Below are 22,953 nucleotides of genomic sequence, written 5' to 3' on the forward strand. Positions count from 1 at the left end.
CACACCTCACAGCAAGGCTCGGGGTGCAGATAGGGTATTGATAACAGCTACACGCGGATCCTGTGTATTCCAGCTAGTGCAAAGTGACACAGTAGCAGTGCTGTTGTGCTCGTCTGTCCCCTCCATAAAGACGGATATGCTGAGTCAAGAAGTCACGACTGGAGGCACGGTGCGACATACTCTGTGTGTGTGTGTGAGTGTGTTGTGGGTGTGTGTACGCGTGTGTGTCCCATGCAGACGGCGTCCCATCACCTCAGGGAAGGCAGAGATAAGCAGAGTGTATGGGCTGAGATAAGATGGAAGCAGACACTGGGGAGACTGACTGACTGTAAGTGAGTCACTGTAGGGAGAGCTGCAGTTTTATGGCCTCGCTGGGGCCGAGGACTCTGAAAGAAACACTTTAAGTCTAATAGAAACGGCTGGAAAACATGATCCACAGGCGCCTATGTCACGATATGTACAATATATATAAAGGGCATTACATGCACATCCCAGTATATTCTCAAAAAGAACAAAGTAAGTGTTTTTTTTTGTATAAATAGTCTATGTTAAAAGCGAGGAGTTATAAAAGATAAAATTAGTTGCACTGGTTTAAGTGTTAAAAATATTAATGGACTATATGACTGACATCAGTTATATCCTGGATTATATGTATGAGCCTGACAGAAAAAAAGTTTGTGTATCGCATCAACGGAACTAAAGGGAATTTATCATATGATTCCACGTAGTGACAAAAAGCTAATATACTTGGATGAACTAAATATTGGCACAGATTTTATACCCCCACCAACCTTCAAAGTCGACCATCAGTTAAATCTGAAGGGTATCAGCACACTCATTTGAACGTCTTCATCTTCGGGCGACACCGATCAGAACGTAAGATGCATTAACCGTCGGCGCCTTCTACCCGAAGGTCTCGCAGACTCACACTGGTTAACTTTTGCCACACACAAGCGGCGTTCTTCGGAGGGTGAGACAAAAGTGATGTGTGTGCGTGATAAGAGGAGGCGCCATGGCAGTGGCAGGACACAACACCGAATCCCCCTCCCCGCGCACACACACACACACACACACACACACACACACACACACAGATAAGTATCACCTTCATCCTTCGGCCTGGCTCTGTCCTCTCCGTCTCTCTGCTCTGAACCAATGAGTGAAAAAATTGAAAGCACAGAGGACGCTGGCTGGAGACAAAGGAACTACACAGATATGATTCTCGGAAGACAGAAGGCAGGCGGCGGATGGAGGTGGAGGAGAAAGAAAAGTGAAGGTTGGAGGAGTAGACACAGGAGGTGCTGTAGTTTAACTTATGGAGGTGACTTATGAGCAAACAGGTAAAGACTTTTCCCAACGGCCTTTCCGAGAATACATCTTCAGCGAGGCCTGATTGATTCTCACGTCACTAAGGTTTAACCAAAGACCTTTTGAGCAAAAGAAATTAAATGCTATACATGTGATATTAACAAAGTAAGCTAACAGAGACTTGAGAGTACCGAATGTGTTTCCTACATCGTACTCATGAAGGGAAAATACTACAGAGCCACAGAGAAAAAAACAAAAAACAATTATATTTTATTCTATTACCTGGTTTAAAATGACCTTAAATTATAAAATATTTAAAGTATGCAAAAAAAAACTATGTGTTTTCTTGTTGGTATCTGTGTAGAGTTGTAAAATCTTTTATTATTTATTTATTTATTTATTATTTTTTTACTGCGCTTGATCTAACACTTTGTCTTGTTTTAAATCCCAATTTTTTTTGGGACTGTACAACAGTCCAATGGACAAAAAGAATAAATACATACTATTATACATACATACTATTTTAAGTCAATTTGAGTCTAATTAATTGTTTTAATTGAGCCATAATTATGGAAATTTGTGAATGACTCACAATTCCCTGTGTACCTGAAAAGAAAAACGTGGCAGTCACCTGCCTACAGCAGTCACCTGCCTGCAGCAGCATGTGGTGTAAAGCAATTCTTGGTATGTGTTAAAAACAGAGAAGGGCGATCAGATGTGCAAAACTATTCGGGGCACACCTTTTTCTGACACAGGCTGTACATACGCAAGTTAAAAAAAGGCGCCTATGTGTCAGTGTGAGGGCAGATCAGATGAGTGAAACGTCACAAGACACAGCAGATAATGCCCCAGACGCCACAGCAGCTCCCTTATCTCCTTTATCAAACACAAGACAACAGGATATAATGTCACGCAATAAGTGATGATTCCCTCACCGGCGCTGGCTGTAAAAACCAGGCTTACTGTGCGCGCACATCCACAAGCGCCATTATTCTTTGAGAGTAAAAGACATATTTTAAAGGAAATCCTTTCATCTGGATGTGATTGGATTAGCCTAACATCATAATCAGATTAAAGGAGCCATATTCACTTGGAACCAAATCAATCCTGTCAAACGGCTGAAAGACTTTGCAGGCCTATTCAGACGGTCACAGTCACACTATGCATAACAATAGGCAGGAGCACAATGGGAAGGCGATGCAATGTTCACAGCTCTGTATGGTGGGGCGTAGAAGAAGTGCAGGACAGCTAGGTTAAATGTGTGACTACCTATAATCCACTTGAAGGGGATTGTTCTGGTGTGAGACAACAGGAAAGGAAATCTCTTTAGGACACAACACATTTTGATTTTACTACAGCAGTTAATGACCATTTTCCTCTGTGTCCTAGAAATGGTATAGCTTTGCAAATGCTTCCCCGTGTCCTTTGGAGGTAAAAATAATCAGTCAAATCCTTCATGTTGCATGCTAGAGTCATCACCATAGCTTATCCTCAAAAGGTATGTGGGAGTCTTACACAAACCTACAATTGCTTGCTCCAAAATAAAATGACTGCACGGAGCATCACATCCCAGTGGTGAATACATGAACGCCTCTACTGTGTGTTTGCAGCATCAGGCTTTAGTCATTTCATTGGAAAGAAAAACCTTTTCTGACTTCAGTAATCATAGTTGAAAGAGGCCTATACATGAAGTGTAAAAGTCACACAGGCAAAACCACTTATCAAATACCTGAATGTACATTTTTGCTATTTATCTGTCAGTTTGCGAAGATTCAGTGTCGTGTGCGAATGTAGGAACTCAACAATACCATACTGACAGCACAACAATCTCTAATTCCTCTAATTAACTCAGTTAAAGTAACTGCTGGGATAGAAGGAAATAGAAAACTTAAGTGAAAATTGAATTTGACAATGAGAGCATTCAGTGAAGAAGATGGGAGTATAATGAGCTGCACCACAATGAAACAAGTAGGAGAACGACAGAATAGAAGAAGCACAAGTCCATCACAGAGAAGAGAAAGGAGGTATTTCAAATCACAAAGTTTCCTACCTGATCCCGCGTCCATGATGTTGGACTGTCCGCGGCGATCGGCCACCAGCCGTGATGAGCCGGGCATGCTGACTGGTTCTGAACGAACTGGCTGGATCCTGCACACATATATTATGTGTAGGGAATTTAATGCACAAATATAATGCAACACTGTGAGGCCTCAGACCCCTGTGTAATTGGAAATAGCTTCAGGTACCCTCACGGGAGAATTTGGTTTGTTGTGGGATGCAGTGACCAGCTGCTAATTTGTTAAAAATACATATATGTATGCAAGTCCTCTTTGTTATTTAGGGAGTGAATATGGTGTGTACTTCTACATCTAACTATTGTGACTATTGTGATTCTAAATACAGATGTTTACTCCTGGGTGCATTATTCTTTAATAGTACCTGAGACTGTGTAGGTCCAGATCATCTGTGTCAAAGTCCAAGAGGGGCTGTTGGACATCAACGGGGCCCTGGGACTGAAGCACCGACGAGGAGGAGGAGATAACTGTGGTCTGGCCTGAAGGGTGGATAGTCTTAAACTGAAATTGGGGGCCCATCCAGAGGCGCCGGTGGGGGCCCGTGTGGGTCACAATCTCTACCTGTGAATATGGTGAAGAGGTTAGTGAGACGACAGAACCATGCATGGTCTTCCAAACATAGCTGGAAGAACAAGACCTTCAACAAACTCTTCAAATAAAAAAATAAAAAATAAAATTAAAAAAAAAACACAAAAATGCTAATAAAGGTGAAAGAAATATATATATTATAATTTAATAGAATAATCAACAAAATTAATTAATATAAATAGAATAATTCAAATAAATAATAAGTAAATTATTATACATCAACATACAGTTGAATTTCATTCAAAAAATAACTTCATATTTCTATACTTATAAATTTAGAATATCGTGCAACTGTTGTCAAGAGGTTTCACTCAAAACTACAAATGTCAACTTAACGTTGATACTAGAGGAAAGTTTAGGCACTAAGTCACTGGAAGCCATGAATGTCAAAACATAATTTCACGGATATCTGTTTTGACCAAAGAACAATTGACATACTGGCGTTGCCATGGAAGCTAGCTGCATGGCTAAAACCATCACCAGCACTCTTCAGATACACCCAAACCCCTCTACTAATTCGCCAGTAATTGGTAAAGGACAGAGTCTGGGTAGCTTGGAGGACTCGAAAGAGTCAACAGGGGTGGCTTTTCAGGGGTGGTACTGGCACCAATCTACGGAGTGAAAGTCCATGCAGTACTTAGATGAACTCGGTCACGTGGCATCCAACTAAAACCTGTACTCCCGCCCCACTTAAAGTCTGGAGATGATGTCCAAACTCGTCACGGTCTTGCGTGTATTGGGAGTGCTGGCAACATGATGGGAAGCCTTCCCAGAGGATTAATAGAAGTGTGACACTAGCCACAGCCTCGCAGCGAGACTGATGTGAGGTCTAGTGGGAGAATAAGAAGGCACTGCCACGCCAGGCGGTCCATGGGAGCCTGAACTGAGTGGTACTACTGCCGCCTGAATATAGGATAGGAGATGGCTACAGAGTGGATGACTCATAAACATTGGACTATTACTGCCTCCTCTATTCTCCATCACTTCTTTGGCTTAAACTTACTGAGCAACCATCTCCTGCCTTGGACTCCTGCTTTTCACTGCTCCCTCCTACTAACTCTGACTTTTGAAATCCCTGTAGCACTTAACAGGCCTCTTGGTGTCTCACCGTTCACATTTAATTTTCTTTCCTTCATACACGTCCGTCTCTCACCTCAGCCAAGCACTCAGCTCAGTCTCTGTCCCCTCTGGCTACCAGATGCCAACATCTCACTCTCTGTGTCTGTGTTTATACACACATATGCGTAGGCATTTACATATTTAGATACACTGTATATGGTCTATCACAGCTGTGCAATGGAGCCTCAGCAGGAGACAGGAGTACTCCGGCTTTGGCCGTGTATGTGCTTTGCTATTTAACACCATTAATGTCGCGCCCAGCCGCGGAGCCAAACAGCTGCCAGTGTGCTCTCTTTGCAGCGGGATGGCAGATCCAGATGTTATTGTCCAGTGTCAATCCCTTATGCCCCTCCCCTTTTGGATTCATCCGACAGAGCCAGTGACATGTTGCTGCACACTGGCCGTTACAGCGTATACCTGCTCTACACTGAACATCAAATTAGATCAAGCGGACTGACAGGGAAAGGTCATTTTCTTCCTTCATCTATTCAAACATCCAACTGGTTAAGGTTGAGGTATGTACAGCAGGCTTATAAAATGGATATGTCACAATAGTGGGTTTCGTCAAAGTAGTACAGTACACTAAATATAGAGGCCTCAGTATAAATCCAACAACATGTCTAAGGCTGAACTAACCGTCCTCGAATCTTTTTATGCATCCAGATGTCCTTACATGTATTTGTTGCACCTCTGCACATATTGCCAGTCTGTGTCTGTTTTCAAAAGTTATATAAGATGCTTGATGAAAAATCATTTACACTGTGCGTAGTAAGGCTATAATATTTATAGCGATAGGTCGATAGTTCCAATTAGGAACACAAATCGTTTTCAATCAGGTTTCAACATCCTGAGAAACTGAGCTTACTGTATTATAGCCAGCGTTCAAATGATGAACGGTTAACTGATTTACATTGATTCACAACGTTTTGTATGTTCTTGGCATAGCTGACTGACACTGTAGATCACGGCAAATTCAACTATATATATACTGTATATATATCTTTTCATATTTTAACCATCCTATACAACACAACGTTAGTACAACACGTCCATATACGTATACAGAAATGCAAGCATACTATGTTAAGATCACATTGTGCATACTAGGCCATATGCAGGAGCACAAACTGTCCACACAAAAGTATTTAGTATCTAAAAATTCATACGCTGCAAATGAACAACCGATGATATATGTACAGTGGGGGATAAATTGTGTTTTTAATTATTAATAAGGAAACTAGTCCACTCAGCTTCATGATCTTTTTGTACGTCTCACCCTTTTCATCACATCAAAACGGACAAATGTGAAGACCCGAAGATGACTACGTAAGGACAGGCGGTTTTGTTATCCACTGACAGCCAACTGAAGAGCAACTGACACTGATAGGCAGCAAATGGCACAGCGCGGCAGCGGGCTAAGGCACTGACATGGAGGGTCACAAACCTCACATTTCATTAGGGGATGGCCGATCAATCCGAATCCCAACCCAACGCCAAAACGCCCGCTTATAATCTAATGAAAGCCACTGATATGATATAATGAAATCCACGAGACAGTACTTAGCCCCTAATTCAATATAGCCTATATGTATTTAGCATTTCTCAGTCCACCGAGCTATTGTGCTTGATATATTCTAGTCTTTCCTCATTCTGGAGGGACTGGAGTAACAACAAACTACTCAGTATAACTGATCTGAAGGCAAATGTTTCATGCTGGTTGTCTTTTTTTACTAAATGCATTGATACTTAATGATGATATTACACAACTGTTACTCCCATGTTAATATACGGTTGCTTCTCCGACCATTGTCAAATGCATCCCTACCTCTGCTCTGACAGGAAGTTGCCAAAATAGAGGTTAGTGCAATGGATAGTTTTGCTCCTGGAAAACTATCATGGCAGATATGAACCAGGGCCTCTGCAAGCTAAGTGGGGTGTATTTTAACCAATCAATTATGCATGCAGTGGAATTATTAATGGTGAAAATGTAGTTGGTTACCTGCTGACACCAGAGATGAGTGCTATGAGGGTTAACCAAGCTGAAGAGACCACGGTGAGGGTACTGGATTTTTTATGCTTTGAACATTTCAGTACAATTTAGGATGGCGCTTTGTGAGCAGGTGGACGACATTTATAAATAGACAAAATTATGTCAAAGTAGAATTAAATGTGGAATCTCCTGATAACAAATTCAACTTTATTAGGGATGTGGCGATGTTATGGTCCCACTGTAACCCTGTGTTGGCTTCCCAACTCTCAAAGTTGGAATTTGGAAAATGTTTGCCAAAACAGACTCAATATTCTGATATCGCCTTAAAAACATGTAATTAATCCATTGTAGTCGCTAGAGATAGTGGAACAAGACAATAAAGTTAATGGTTTATGCTGTAACAATTGCCCATTTACCAATCCAAAAGACAGAGTATTCATTTGGGTTGAAGATTTTGGCATGTCATTGAAAAATTTTGTATTTGAATGTTCAGATGAAGTGAAGATGAAAAACCAAAAGATCTTTCTGTGAGCTCTTTTAACGTTTTGTCTACTTTCTTCACTTCTGTTCCTCTTGTCATGCACTGGTTCTCTAAGATGAACAGCCACTTGCCCGGCATGTTGAATTATCTGAAAATATGCCGACTAGGTGTCTGATTAGTGGCCACGGCGTGGGTCACGCCAAAAAAAGCACACCAATGGCCCAACACAAGCAACCATCAGCTTGGCGAGTCCCCGCCTTCAGACACAACAGTGTGTGGAATGTACTTTGTTTGGTAACGTCCCAAGAGTCCGCTACAACGGCAAGTGGGGGTCACCTCACTGACTGACAAATAGCGTAACTGGAATATCTGCTTGAAACTGACCGACTTCATGTCACTGTAATGTGGGTTACGGTAGAGGTTTTACCTGAGAGAGCCACTCCTCATCTTCCGGTCCACTGTGGTCTGATGCTAGGCTGTCGGACGACTCGTGACGCGTGATCGGTCCTGGGCTTCCTGGGGGCATCGCTGAGGGAAAAAACACACATGCACGAAGCATTATATATATATTTAGAAGGCCCGTGTCCATTCTCTGATGAGTCACAACTGTTTTGGAGGCAGAAGGGAGACCTGCACAATATCAGAAAGGTGGTCATAATATTATGCCTGATTGACCAGTATCATCATGGTTGCACCTCTAAAATTCAAGTATTCAAATAACAAACAAACAAATAAATACATAAGACATTAACGACAATATTGCAAAAGGATTGCAGTAAGTTATAGCAGCACGGCAAATCACATACTATTTACATAAATCAGCCTGTAAGGAAATATAACAACATATGACAACTAGTTAATTAAAGTGTGTTAGTGTCACTGGAGTTTAACTCATATGGACAGTCAATATCCATATATGTGTGCAGATTCAAGCTTTTTTTTAAGCTCAAATAATAAAAAACTAACTGTTACACTTGTATGACAACAAATGCTTAGGGCAAGAGTCTACTTTTCTAATATTGAAAACTGGCAGAATAAATGCAATATAACCTTTGTCTTTCTCTCATATGGGCATCTGGGTGCATGCTAGTACGTGTGAAACAGCAAGTGTACAGTAAACTGTGAGAGAGTGAGAAACAGCGTATATGTGTGTGTGTGTGTGTGTGTTACAGAGAGAGAGTGACAGAGAGAGCCATAGACAGATGGGGCTCCTGCAGGCTTGAATAAGCAGCCATGAAGAATGAGGCTTAATGTGTAGAATCAGTCCCTTTCTCTGTCTCCAACCTCAGGGATGGAGTTTGTTTAACACGAGAACGGCTAATAAACTCGTCAAGTCCACATCTGGAGCACAGGAGGCTCCCTTGTCTTTATCCACACACACACACACATCCACCCACCCACACACACGTGCCAGGTGTTCATGCACTTGATGGAGATGGTTCAGTTTTTGACGCCTCTGTAACAAATGTCACGTCATCCCCTCCGTGCTTCACGCCAGCACTACTACTGTATGAGGTGTGCGCAATTTCTAACACCTGCCTTTGAAATAACGGCCATGGTGTGTGTGGTTGGGCTTGAAAAAAACAATTATATTCGAAAAAGGGTAGTAAGGAAAGCAAGAAAGATGTTAAATAACATATAACATAACTAAACCGATTTTTGCATGACTTTGTAACTAGGAGCATGACTTTTACTTCTAGGGACAAACATGTGCTTCAGTGGACAAACGATATAACACAATTCTTCATTCATTCATTCGTTTTCTGGTTGGAGCCTATCCCAGCTGTCATTGGGCGGGATGCGGGGTACACCCTGGACAGGTCGCCAGTCTATCGCAAGGCTAACACAGAGTACCTGGAGAGAACCCACGCAGACACAGGTAGAACATGCAAACTGCACACAGAAAGGCACAGTAGGCTATTGGATTCGAACCCACAACCTTCTTGCTGTGAGGCATCAGTGCTAACCAACACTGTGCGATGTTATTACAAGTTGTTTTCTTGATGCTATAATAGTATAATTTGATTAAATAAGAGTAACTCTCATAAAGTTCGAATTTCACACTTACACACTTACATATATTTAGTGTGTACGTCACTAACAATTGTGAGAGCTTTTATACAGCTGTGTTCAAAATAATAGCAGTCCAACATCCCTAACCAGATCAATCGCTGTTTTTGGTAAAATGATATTTCTACATGGCAATGATATTTCTACATGGCAAATAATTTACTACTAGGTGCAGTCGAGTAATAGAAAACCAACAGACCCAACAGTCATGACATAGATGCTGCTGATTCTAATTTAATCATTACTTGAAAGGGGCGTGTTCAAAATAATAGCAGTGTGAAGTTCAATTGGTGAGGTCATTCATTCTGTGAAAAAACGGGTGTCAAACAGGTGGCACTTATTTAAGGATGATGGCAGCAAATGTTGTACATGCTGGTTATAGATGATTAAACATGGGAAAACATATAAAGAAGAGTAGAAAATGATAGGCTGCTAAGCTAAAATGATCTCACATGCTTTAAGATAGCAACTAAAACCAGAAAGATGAGGAAGAAAACGGAAAACTACCATTTGAATGGCTCGAAGAATAACCAAAATGGCAAAGGCTCAGCCAATGATCAGTTCCAGGGAGATCAAAGAAGGTCTAAAGTTACCTGTGACTACTGCAACAATTAGAAGACACCTATGTGAAGCCAAGCTATCGCCAAGAAGCACCTGCAAAGTCTCATTGTTGCAAAAACGACATGTGTTGAAGAGGTTATAAATTACCAAAGAACGCATCAACTGGCCCAAAGAGAAATGACGCGACATTTTGTGGACTGATGAAACAGAATTCAACTCACAGTACACTGTGAAGCATGGTGGCGCAAGCATCATGATATGGGGAAGTTTCTTGTACCATGGTGTCGGGGCTATTTATCGCATACCAGGAGTCATGGATCAGTTTGAATATATCAAAATACTTGAAGAAGTCATGTTGCCTTATGCCAAAGAGGAAATGCCCTTGAAATTTTCAACAAGACAACGACCACAAACACAGGACCTTAATCCAGTAGAAAACTTGTGGGGTGACATCAGAAATGCTGTTTCTGAGGTAAAACCAAGAAATGTAGAAGAATTGTGGAATGTAGTCCAATGGTCCTGGGGTAGAATACCTGTTCACAGGTGCCTGAAGCCAGTCAACTCCACTCAACACAGATCTCAAGTCGTTCTCAGAAACACTGGTTATACATTTGCGTGTGTGAAAATAAAAGCTATTACAAGGATTTTGAGCTTTACTCACTCTTTTACACACACTGTTATTATTCTATATACGACTGTACGATAAAGACCTCAGTTCTGGACGATGAACAACTTATTTCAGATGCAGTAAAATAGTGCAGGGTATGAGGAGACGTCCAATGGCACAAAACTTACAGCAAAAACCTGGGCGAACAAAAACAAAACCACCTACATGACAAGTCCTTGCTAGTATATCAAATATGTTTTTTTTTAAGCTGTTATTTGGGTGAACTGACCCTTCAATGACCTACAGATACCATGCCGAGGGAAAGGGAGCAAGGCAAAGAGTGAGGGAGAGAGAGAAGCAGAGAGAAGCCTTTGCATGTCTTTTTAAAACGGGAGAGAGAACAAAGCCTGTGTTGTGTTACTTATTAAACAAAATCACGACTCCCCTATTTCCTCCCCCCCGCCTTCACTCCCACTGACTCGTTCTCCCTCCTTCTCTCTCTCTCTCTCTCTCTCTCTCTCTCTCTCTGTCTCTCTCTGTCTCTCTCTCTCTGTTCTCTCCTTGCTCTCTGACCCTTGGGGCCAATAGCTGTTCCCTAATTAATTATTGATGTTCTGAAGCATTTGGTCGACTAGCTGGATCAGGTTTCCAGTGGGTGGGTGTGCGAAGGGGGCTTTCAACGGCCAGAGTCTTGGCCGGGCTCCGTTGTGGGGAGGTAGTGGTCATCCCCCATGGGTCAAGCAAAGAGACAACCTTCCACGCGTGAGTTAGCGTGCACGTCAGGAGCCAGACTGACCCCGGCGGTTACAGTCATATCTACTCATCTTAGTGTCCAGCTAGCCAGCCACTCTGCCTTCTGCTTTTACAGCGCTAATTACTGGCTCTTAAGAGGCAGAACGTCAATGCAATTTCACAGAGAGCAACTTTTTTAAGTGCAAACTTATTGCACCACACTCAGGAAAGGACTTTGCCTTTACGGCTAGAAATGACTGGGCTGTGTTATTGATGCATTTAGAGACACATCAGAGAATGAATGAGAAGGTCAGTACTGTCTAATCAACAACACCACTCGTCATGTCATAAGGCCTTTGTGCGGAAAATAAAAAAAGCCCAGAGTGTTTCTTGGTTCCAATTTAGAAATTCGGAGGCTCTTTTACTTGTCTATAGTAAATATATCACTTTATGTAACTTTAATTTTGGGATACATTTTGCAAATGAGGAATCAGTGTATTTCAGCAACTATGATGATAAAATCCGTCTGTGAAACATGGCAATGTCTACCATGAAGCGATATTTTTCACATCTAGTTCAAATTGAGACAGATATTAGGCCCATTGTGGGTAGCACTCTAAATCAAAACTCGCTATATTTCTAAGTAAATGTTACATCAGTGTGATCAAGCATCTGGATTTGTCAGGTATTTAATTTGCAGGAGTAGTCAAACAACTAAAAAAGTACAGTACAATTAAATCAATCAGTTATGATTTATGGCTATTCAACGATGACGGTTGGTTTAAAATAACTTTAGAATAGCTTTTGAATATTTTTTTATTTTCTTTAATAATATTTTTTTTATTTCTAGCCCTAATTGTAACTGCCTTGTTTCTTTTTGGTGGTGGTGGTGGTGGTGGGGTGGGCCAGGGTGCTTGCACACCCACATAAGCAGAAAAACAACCTCCCCTACACCACAGGGGAACAAAGTTGTCTGTGTCGCGGTCTTTATTGACTGTGGAGAGAGTGGTGTTTTGCTGCGCTGAAGGCCAGTAGCCAGTGGCCTGTTAGCCAGGGCAGTGAAGCAGGGAGTCAGAACAAGAACAAAGGCTGCCTAGGTATTGATGTAGCCCGACCTCCCAAGGACTGGGGGCCAGAGGCTGGACAGGCCGATCTCCAGAGATAGATAAGGGGCTAACAATCTGATAGAGAGCTGACTGAACAGTGGACACAGGATAGCCGTCTTGTCTGGGCCGTTTGTTCTGTTCACCTTTATCTCTTTCATGTATATATTTTTAAAATTCTTTTTGTTGTCTTTTTTTTTTTTTCTTTCTATTTCGACTCGCTGTGCTTGGTTGCCAGACATTTCACTTGCTAGGCCTCCTTTCCGACCGGTCCACCTGTCTCTCTTCTCACTGTCTTCTCTTCTTGCCTCCCTCTTTTAAGCATTACTCTGGCAGATAGGTGCTGGCATACTGACAGAGTGGGATAGCTTAGTCATTATATATCACTCAAGGCGTATTTGACTGACAGTCCCTTCATTCAGCCAGCGCTACACTTACCCCATCCTTTCACTGCCTCTCTTTGATTACTGACCCAGTCATGGCGCCACGGTTTCTCTTTACCAAACGCCTGATGCTCCAAAGCCTTTACTCTGGCCCCTCTCTCGGAGCAATTAGATCTATTGACGAGGCAACTGTGGCTGGCCTGTCATGGGCCTCAAATCCCAAGAGAGCTGCCAAGCCAGCCAGTCAGTCAGTCTCCACAATTAGCACATTATATGACAGGTAGGAAGGGGAGGGCTGGGGCCAAAAAGCGTTGCCTCTGTTGCTGGCACCATTGCCAGGCTCAAAGGAGCCAGGCAGAAATCCAGGTGGTAAATTATTGACCGATTTGTTTGCTTCAGAGTAACTTTGCGGCGGCGGAGTAGAGGTGTCAGAAAACATACCATAGATAGCTAGATAAATATCACTCTCAAAAAGTAATCTGTGGAAAAAAACTCACTGTAAATGGAATGTAGCAATGTGGGTGTGAAAACTTCACATTTATCCTCATCCGTGCATTTTGTTACGCAGCTCAACTTTGGTCAAAGAAAAAGAAAAAGGGTCCATTCACGCTTGATAAACTGTTAATGGGGATGCAGACGGGAATCCTACAAGTACACCCCAGCCACAGATAGAGGAGTCCCCACACACCAAAAACTTGGCTCGAGACTACTTTTAATAAGCCAGATCGTACTACAGCATCTCGTCTATTTATGAGTATACTGTATAATGTGTGTCTCCCTTTCCCTTATCTCTCCAAGGCTGTGCTATGTGTTGCCGTCCTCTGCAGGGCTGAGTGCTGCCAGTAGCTGCTACAGATGGACAGGTGGAGATAGTGACCATGAAGTGGCGCCACCGCTGCCTTTTATCATCCCGTCCTGAAGGCTCCGGTCTGGCCTGACCCCGGCCCTTCCTCTCCCCTTCCTATTCCCTTCCCTGCATACTGCATTTTTAATCAGCCTGGGTCATCCAATATAGAGCCACGAGACCGGAGACCAAGGCCTGTCAATCAAGCGCTGCCACCTCTTTGCACTGCACCACCTTTCCAGAGACATGGTCTGTCTGTGAGACAATTAGCTGCAGGGGATATTTTTTGAGAACACATGTTAAGTACTTCTGTTTCTTGTCTAATAGTAAAACCTTTTCTAACTAAGTCGGCTCAGTCTTTTGCTAACTGTTGTATGTGGTTGTATATAAATTAGACCTAGATAGCACAATTTGTTCGTCTGTGTTTTCCCGTTTCCCCCCCTCATTGTCCTGATCTCAATGCTCAGCAAGAACCGCCTGGACAAGAGGCTTATGGCTGTGCTGTAATTCATCCTAAGGTCAAATTGACTCTTTCTCCTGGATCACTTCTCCTCTGTGCTGCCAAGCCCTGGAGGAAAAGCCAGATGAGAGGGCTGGCAAGGGGACGCATGCTGAGAAACAGGATGAGACTCTCTGCCCGGGCGCAAAGCACCGAAATGGAAGGTGGCACTTCAAGAGTAACTCGGTTGGTGGTGGTGGTGTATAGGACTCTGACCTGCAGGGTAAATGGCAGGAGCACAAGATGTGGGCAGGAAGTTGAACAATTATGTTTATAGCATCTTGACCTCAGATCCGTTCACACTTGGTTGGTTGAGGGAATAAAAAGCCATGGCGGCATTATCTGGCTATTGCTAATTGGATGTAAATGTTAATGCAATGAATCTCTCTCATTATACAGAGAATGGTGGAATAAGCTGACGCCCGAGCCTGTCACTTCAACGCGTTCTCATTACTCTGACACTAGGAGAGACCATTAGCACTAATTTGAGAAAATCTCCTACCAGTTAGACCTGGAGCATTTCAGAAGTCAATGGAAATGAGTAGAGAGATTAGGGTAAACATAGCTACCACTTGCCCCGGAGCACCCACAAGAGCTAATTACAGATTTTGTATGTTTGTAATTATGGAGGGAGCTCAAAACGCCAGCTTATTCCACGGGGGCGGATTGATTCCGTGTGTGGCCATCCATGTGCACTCTGAACCTCTGCAAAATGGCCTTTCAGACGACAAGATACAATGTTTATTGCTCTGTGCTCGTTATTAGAGTCAGCTAATTGACCTGAGCGGGGCATCTTATAGCATTGTGTTGGAATGTCCTGAAGCAGGCATGTCGCGTGGCCATCAAAGGATGGTTTCAAGGTGCAGTATCCGACAGAAATACTAGGATTATGGCTGGCAGGGTTGGGGATATACAGCATAAAATGGTGGAAGGGCAGAAATATCTTTCTCCCAAGTCTCTGAGAAAGGGAACATTATGGATGCTGACTAGAAATGTCCCTTCTCTGCATGTGGTACTAATAAGTGGCTGACGACCTGCTTTCAACATGGTCAACATGGAAAATCAGCAGGGACTAGGGGTCACCTCCCTGACTAATGATGCCGACAGTATATACAGAAAACATACAGAAGAACATCATCATACGTCATACTGTGCATGGTCAGACTGTGCAACCAAAACATATTGAGGCCAATACTTTCTAATAAATCCAATAACGGAAATACATCAATACATTCAATACAAATTTGTATTTAAAATCTCTTTAGTACCAATTCAAAGTAATAGTATTTTAGAGAAATACTTTGAAGAGAATTATATAGTATAAGGACAAGTCAAAACAAATTCAGAAGTCCAACAGCCAGAGACCAAGGCCTGTCAATCAAGCGCTGCCACCTCTTTGCATTGCACCACCTATCCAGAGACATGGTCTGTCTGTGAGACAATTAGCTGCAGGGGATATTTTTTGAGAACACATGTTTAGTACTTCTGTTTCTTGTCTAATAGTAAAATCTTTTTTTAACTAAGTTGCTAAGTCTTTTGCTAATTGTTGTATGTGATGGTTGAACATAAATTAGACCTAGGTTAGGGCTGAACGATATATCGTTATCGTATCTATATCTAGATATGAACATTCAAGATATTAATATCGAAAAAGCAACGATATAGACGACAAACATACGAGGGCGGGAGTGAGGGAGAAGCAGACTGAGACGCACACACTCCATACACCGCGGGGAAATTAAAAGGAAAGAAAGTAAAGTGACATGAGTGCGGAAGATAATGCGGCCGGTGGCCGTGCAGAATAGAGGGTGACAATTTTTCGGGACTCCCGTGGGTCACGGTATTTCCGCGGGAGTCAGTTTCACTGTTGGTAACGTGACAGGGACGGGATAGAGCAAATAATCAACGGGAGCGGGACGGAGCCGGAGATTAAATTAAAAAATGACGCTGCAATGCGGTGAGTGCGCCCAACTTTAGACAACAACATAGGGAGCGGGACGGGATTTGGGAGTCTCTCTCGTGATTTTGCGGGACAGGATTTTTTTGGGGGGGGCAGTCACGTGATCGGGATACGACGGGAGTATTTTTGTAGGATGGGATGGGAGCGACAATTGATTACCGTGTCACCCTCTAGTGCAGAATCTGATTTGGTGCCAAAACATAAATCATCCTCCATTATTTGGAGGTATTTTGGATTTAAAAAGGATGATGTAAACCAGAGTGAGGTGTCGTGCAGGTTGTGCTTGGCAAAAATTGCGACGAAGCGACGAAGAGTGTATTGCAATGAGAGAAACACTGGGGACTTCTCAGTCATCCCAAAAGAAGCCCAATCAAAGTTTGATGCGTTCAGTAGAATCGACGTCCACCAGACATAAACACATTACAGACACTATAACATACCACATTGCAAAAGATATGGTACCTGTGTACACAGTCTAGAAAGAGTGCTTTAAATATGGTTCGGACGCTCGATATCGAGATATCTGGCATAACTATCGAGATATGAAATTTTGTCCATATCGTTCAGCCCTAACCTAGATAGCACAATTTGTTATCCTTTGCCATCCTTTATCCTTTGAATCTGTTTAGAGAAATATTTTGAAGAGAATTATATAGTATCAGGACAAATCAAAACAAATTCAGAACTCCAAGAGCCTAATCCTACAGCCCTCTCTTTACCATATGCGTGAACCACTATACTGTTTCCTTCTTTCTCTGGATAGTAATGCACTTACACCTGAAACATATGTCGCTGCCTAGAGCGAATCTGCTTTGGTTTAAATCTTTCCACTGATTTAATATGTATTTATTCATCCCCAAACTTCTGATTTCCATTCTATTTAAACCCAACTTTGTACCGTGAATATGCTGGTTTGCATAAAATGAACACTGGAGCTTTGTTTAACACTTTGTTAACACTTACCAGCCAGAAGATACTGATAGTACTGCACCAGGTCTGAGGCCAACACTAAGGGATGGTTGGAATTGAAGGGTGGCTGCAGTTCATTCCACTGGGGTGTCCTGCTCCAGAAGAAAAAGCATCTATGAGGCTACAAGATAATTTATCATAAAATAGTCAACACTGAATACACTGGTACCTGGCTAGAGTCCAGCAGGCCCTTGGACAGGTGCTGAGCTCCAATGGTGTATCGTCGCTAATCTTCTGAGCGGTGCTAATTGGCCGTGGCTCCAGGACATGTTCCACCAAGTTACCGTAGCAACTGAGGATGTACAGCGAGTCGACAATCGACTGCCTGGACTGATCTGTAAGCATGAGAAAGAAGATATTGGAGGTGGTTTAATATCTGCCAAAAATTGTATCCATTAGCCATTAGATGTTTTGGGGGCAGGCTTTCTTGGCCAAGATACTGACTGTAGAAAAATATAAAGAGCACTTTTAACCATGGTCTAACCTTTCTCTCTTTTCATGTTGGGATTAGTGATGAACCAGGAGCGGGATGAGGCAAAGATGGCGGCCACACAGAACTCTCCGCCACTGGACTTGCTTGGGGAGATTTGAGGGGGTGGCTTGGTTTTGCTTCAGGAGAGAAAAAGGTACAGAGTTGAGACCATAAAAAAAGAAAACATACAAGTCTGGGGTCCAAGGTTTACCCAGAAGCTAAAACAGCATTTTATCATGTTACAATTGTAACCAAATGAGATCATGGGGGACTCCAAGATTACGCCAAATTACAGGTTTGTTAGAATTGAGGCCACATTTGATATAAACCCTTGCCCCTTCTTTGCGAGTGAAGAAGATAAACATTGGTCTTCAGCACTATATATTACATTTCTTTGCCAGAAACTTTAGCTTAAGCTACCAGTGAGCTTTAGAAGTGGAGCACACTTCTTATCTTCCTTCTAAAACTGGCTCACCAATGGTTGCACTAATTGTAAAAATAAAATCAAGGAATAAAATTTGTAACTAATACACCAATCATTTATTTTCAACGTGTAGCAAACTTGAAGTGAGTAAATGAGAATTACACAGCAACCTCTGTTAACACACAGCAAATAGCTTTGCATGCAAAGCAAGGATAAAGGGAAAAGCCTGCAAATTAAATTGCCATTAGTTGCAGTAAATGGGAAAATTAAGTCGTACAAATGGAGATGTATATTCAGAAAATCAAAAACATGCGTCTTAAAAATGTCCACCTGATCAATAAATCATTCAGTTATTTAACTGTGCTCATTTTTTAGGTTACGTCAGGGTGAATAACTTATAAATTGTAGTATACGGCAATGATTTCAATCAAACCGTTGGCACCACAGACTATTCCTGTAAAAAAAGTTGATCTTAATGTGAACTTACACTTAATCCTTATTCAAAAACTGAACTCTTTAAACATCCAAATCCAAACAGACTTGTAACCAAACAGAAGCGAACACACTGTTGGCTTTTGGTATTACAGTGTGCACAACCTGAAACAATGTCCTCATAGCCTTCTTCATTGACCCTGAGTTCATCATCGTCAGTATGTAGTGAACATCATCACACCACGGTTGAGCGAGCATTGTGGCTCTTGTATGCTTTTTCAGTGACACACCAGCTCTTTACAGTAAGGAACAACAGTTTTAAATTTCACTAGACACCCTAAATAAAAAGTATAATCAATACTAATAGCTATCACTGAATACATTATAACAGCAGTGACCAATCTGGCTTCCCTGGTTGTCTTACTTTGCACCGGCCACAGGAGTGAATTTATTGGGAGTTATTAGCTTATTCAGCATGTCAGGACTGTTTGAGATGAAGTGGACGCAGAAAAGGTTTTCAGCTGCAATAAGGTTCCCCATATGGTAACAATCAGAGAACAGTAGCAAGATCTGGTATTACTGTCCAGCCTTATAACCAACCTGGACAATAAAATGTGGTCACAGCAGATCAGGCATGAGGTAGGCTAAGGGCTTGAAGACCCACGGTGGTGTCATACACCCGGCGATGGGTACTTAACCCCTTGATCTTAGAAAACCACACTAGTATGAAAGCAACCCACTCATTTCGGTCTGCCTCAGCCAATGAGAAGAAAATACCAAGACATGGATGTAGAACAGACACCCCTGTTTTTTACCATTCCTTGCCAGTTGCAAAAATTACCGTAATTTAACTTACACTGAATTTCCTGATGTCGTTTCTGTATGTTCAGGCTGTTTTTTGTATAACAAATATAAGATAGAAATGGATAGTTAGCACAAGTGTCACAATGTGTCATGTCCAATTTTGGCGGCTCTCCGAAAATGCAGATAAAAGCCTGAACACTTTCAGCAAAAGTGTGGGAACTCTTTAGGGACCCAAGAGGTTTGTTTTGTAGACCACAAACTCCAGGCACAAACACGCCAACAGAGAAGATCCACCAGCTTTCCGACATCAAAACGACGCCAAAGCAGCGTCAGTATTTGGACCATTACAGTGAGTTTTGTCTGATTCTTGGTGTTCAGTGCCTGGCAGTCACAGTTGTTTCCCCATCTGTTAGTGTTTCAGACAAGAACTCATTGAAGACTCCCTAGAGCAGATGCTAATGGCTGGTATGGAAACTACTGTTAAAAGCAATTTGTTTAGCTAAAAAACTAAACAGTGTAGATTTCCATTAATGTTATGAGGGGTAGTATAGGTGAAAGCAATCTTTTGCTGATAGATAATACAGACGCCTTTCCAATCACCGCAAGCCATTACAGTTAAATCATAGTCTACGTCAATTAATGGTAAACAACATCTTTCCTTATTGGATCTACAGTGAATACATTTCAACTCTGATGTGTGATGAAAAGCAATATTAACGAAATAAATGATTTGAAATGGTTTCAAATGGAGTAACTGACAAATGAAAAAAATAGAGATTGAAAAAAATAATCTGTAGCACTCCTACTGTAGTAGGTCTCTACTGGACTGAAGGTTCTCAGTCATCCAAGGGCATTAAGACTTGTGAAAGTCCAGTTGCCCCTGTTTCAGCCTTTTTGGATAAACTGGTTGGCATAGGTTCAAGCTTAACGTTAGCACCATTGTGCCGGACTTTTATATATAAATCAATGACAGTTACACTTCCAGACGGGTTCAGGTAAATTTATGTATTATGCAGTATACCAGAGTTTTAAATTTGGTGTCCTTGACGACACTCTTGCACTGGTCCACTGGTAGCGACCAGTAATGAATGGTTTCCAGCTGAAGATGGGAACGATCGTAGCAAAGAGGGGGGCAGAGAGAGTATCCAGACCAACTAGGACAAAGCATCCAAGAAAAGCTTTGGATGCTCCAGATAAAATAGAGACTTGACGTTTATAGGAATGATTTCAGTCTAAAAAAGAAAAAAACATGGATTACCATCGGTGTGGCTTTTTCTCACTGAAGAGCTTTGGGAAAAAAGAAGGGACTGGAAGGCTGTAGATGCATGTGGACTGCAGACTACACATGCTTTGAAAGTGTTTTTGGAGCTACAACCAATGCCAGATATGGGACAAAATGGCTCTGCATTGGCCCATTATGAACCATCTGGCCCATGCATTTGAGCATGAAAAAGCGAGTTCTGACTGAATCTGTGACAAAATAATCTCAACGCTCAACGTCTACTTACTATGTTTTGCATTTCAGAAGTAAGTAAATCTAAATTTTAGTTAATTGATAATTATAGCGCAATGTTGCTTATTTGGTATACTGACTGACTTAAAGATTGCACTTTTCACAAGTACAAAGGTGGAGACTATGAAAAAGAAACACTTTAAAACACTGCCTGCATCTGGCGCGAGTGTTAAAATTGCAGTGAATTATTGTTAACTATTGCTATTGTTGGACTATTATTGCATATAGGAGAGGATAATCCTATATAAGGCACAGGTTGGAATGTATGTAGTGCTCTGACAATGACCAAATAGTGCTCCCCTTATGGAACAATAATCTAAAACATATATCCTTAAAAACAATGTCGTGAAGACTGCAGTTCAACACGTGCTTATAGGGGCAAACAGTCCCAGTGTCCATTTGTTTAACTAAATTTCACAGTACTTGGTACTGAAAGACATGTTGCTGGTAAAACTCTCTCTCTGTTACCTCCCTTCAGACTGTCAGCAGCTCATAAATTACTCCCTGGATGCAAGGAGATGTTGATGTCTTTGTTTGGCCAACACTGCATGAAAGAGGGATCAGGAAAAAGGATGTGGTGAAGGTAGGTCATAAGAAAAGCCTCTATACAAGTTGTGTAGCTTGCATTTATTAGTGCTGGTTGCTGGGTCAAAGGGAGAAGGCTGAATAACCAAATATCCACAGTAAGCCTCGTCTGTGAAAGGAAGATGGAGGGGGGAGATAAAGTCACACTCAGGATATTGCCTTGGCTAACACCAGGTTGCCCTTGTCTTCTCTTCCAAGCTCTTCCTCAGGCCTCTTTGTCTGTCAGTGCATCCAGAGGATAACACATTTAAAGAGGTTTGAGAAGCTACAGCAAGAAGAGAGGAACTGGTTCTACTGATATAAATTTGTCCATGAGCATGTCTGTTTTTCTTCCTTTCAATCCAAAAATCCTAGACCAGTTTAAGACATATTAAAAAGAAAACAGAATCAGAAATAAATGAAAATGGACGTAAAACATGTATGATAGTTTTTAAACTTTTGAGTACCCTACTGCGGATCATTAAAGTGAAAATGGCTATAAGCATGTCAAGTAGTATGGGAACATGGGAAACAGGAGATCATCATATAACTGTTCAATGCTCAAGAAACGGAACAGATATTCCAGACTTTGACCATGTGGGAGTTCTGCAAAGCTGAAGTTCTTCTTTGGTGAGGTGTTTAATTGCCGAAAACCCTGCTCTTCCATTTCTCCCAATGCTGGAAAATGTTAAACCCTCAAAGGCTCTGTGGTTTCCCGGTTTCAGTAACCCAGGAAACACGAATCCTATTTGAGAGCAAGCCGACGTTGGTTTTCAAGGGTGAGAGTTTGGGGCTGAGGAATACACTGTACACCGACATAGAGTGCTGGAAGATATGTCCTCATAGTCTTCATGTTGACTTGGGGTTGGCAAGGATGTAAATGCTCAAGTTGTAAATTAAGAATAAATGCAGTTTGAATCTGATGGCTTTTCAAGCCGTTTGAGAAGGACTTGCCATGTTGCACGTGCAAACCTGTGAGTCTGCAACAGCAAGTTATAACACTGGCTCCTCACTGTGGTCTCATAGCTAGAGAACCGGGTTTGGACTTCTTTGAAGAGGCCTCGACTAGCACCGAGACTGCCAACGGGACCAAAGATCACAGCTCAGTTGCCGTCTCTTCTGGATACAGTGACCACTAAAGTTTATTCATCTGTGTTTTAAATCATCCATTTCCTTTCACTTGAAGTGGCTTAAAGTGTTGAGGTTTCTGCCCTCGTGACACAAAGGCACGGCTCCAGGGCCTAATTCTGTTCTCCATGTGGATACTGACCAGTTTTTGGAGTGGGCCACTGGCAGGAGAGTGAGTTAACAAATGGCAAAAAACTTACAAAGAAATGTAACCTAATATCAATGAATTATGAAACATAAATATACGAAGCGGGAATTGGAAGCAAGAGGAGATGGATGTCACTAAACAAATGGCAAATCTCTTTTTTTCCTTTTCCCCCCTACAAG

The 22,953-nt window shown here is 42.0% G+C and overlaps 1 protein-coding gene across 1 annotated transcript in view; it reads right to left on the reverse strand.

The window, feature by feature from the left end:
* bcas3 (BCAS3 microtubule associated cell migration factor) overlaps nt 1-22,953 on the reverse strand; it is a 285,342-nt gene that overhangs the window by 174,725 nt on the left and 87,664 nt on the right. The window contains 6 exon segments of the mRNA XM_084559322.1: nt 3,359-3,456; nt 3,748-3,944; nt 7,989-8,089; nt 17,284-17,381; nt 17,459-17,624; nt 17,774-17,898. Coding sequence (XP_084415448.1) covers nt 3,359-3,456; nt 3,748-3,944; nt 7,989-8,089; nt 17,284-17,381; nt 17,459-17,624; nt 17,774-17,898 — 785 coding nt within the window.

The sequence above is a fragment of the Chelon labrosus genome (genome assembly GCF_963514085.1).
Source record: "Chelon labrosus genome assembly, chromosome: 13".
NCBI classification, from domain to species: Eukaryota; Metazoa; Chordata; class Actinopteri; order Mugiliformes; family Mugilidae; genus Chelon; species Chelon labrosus.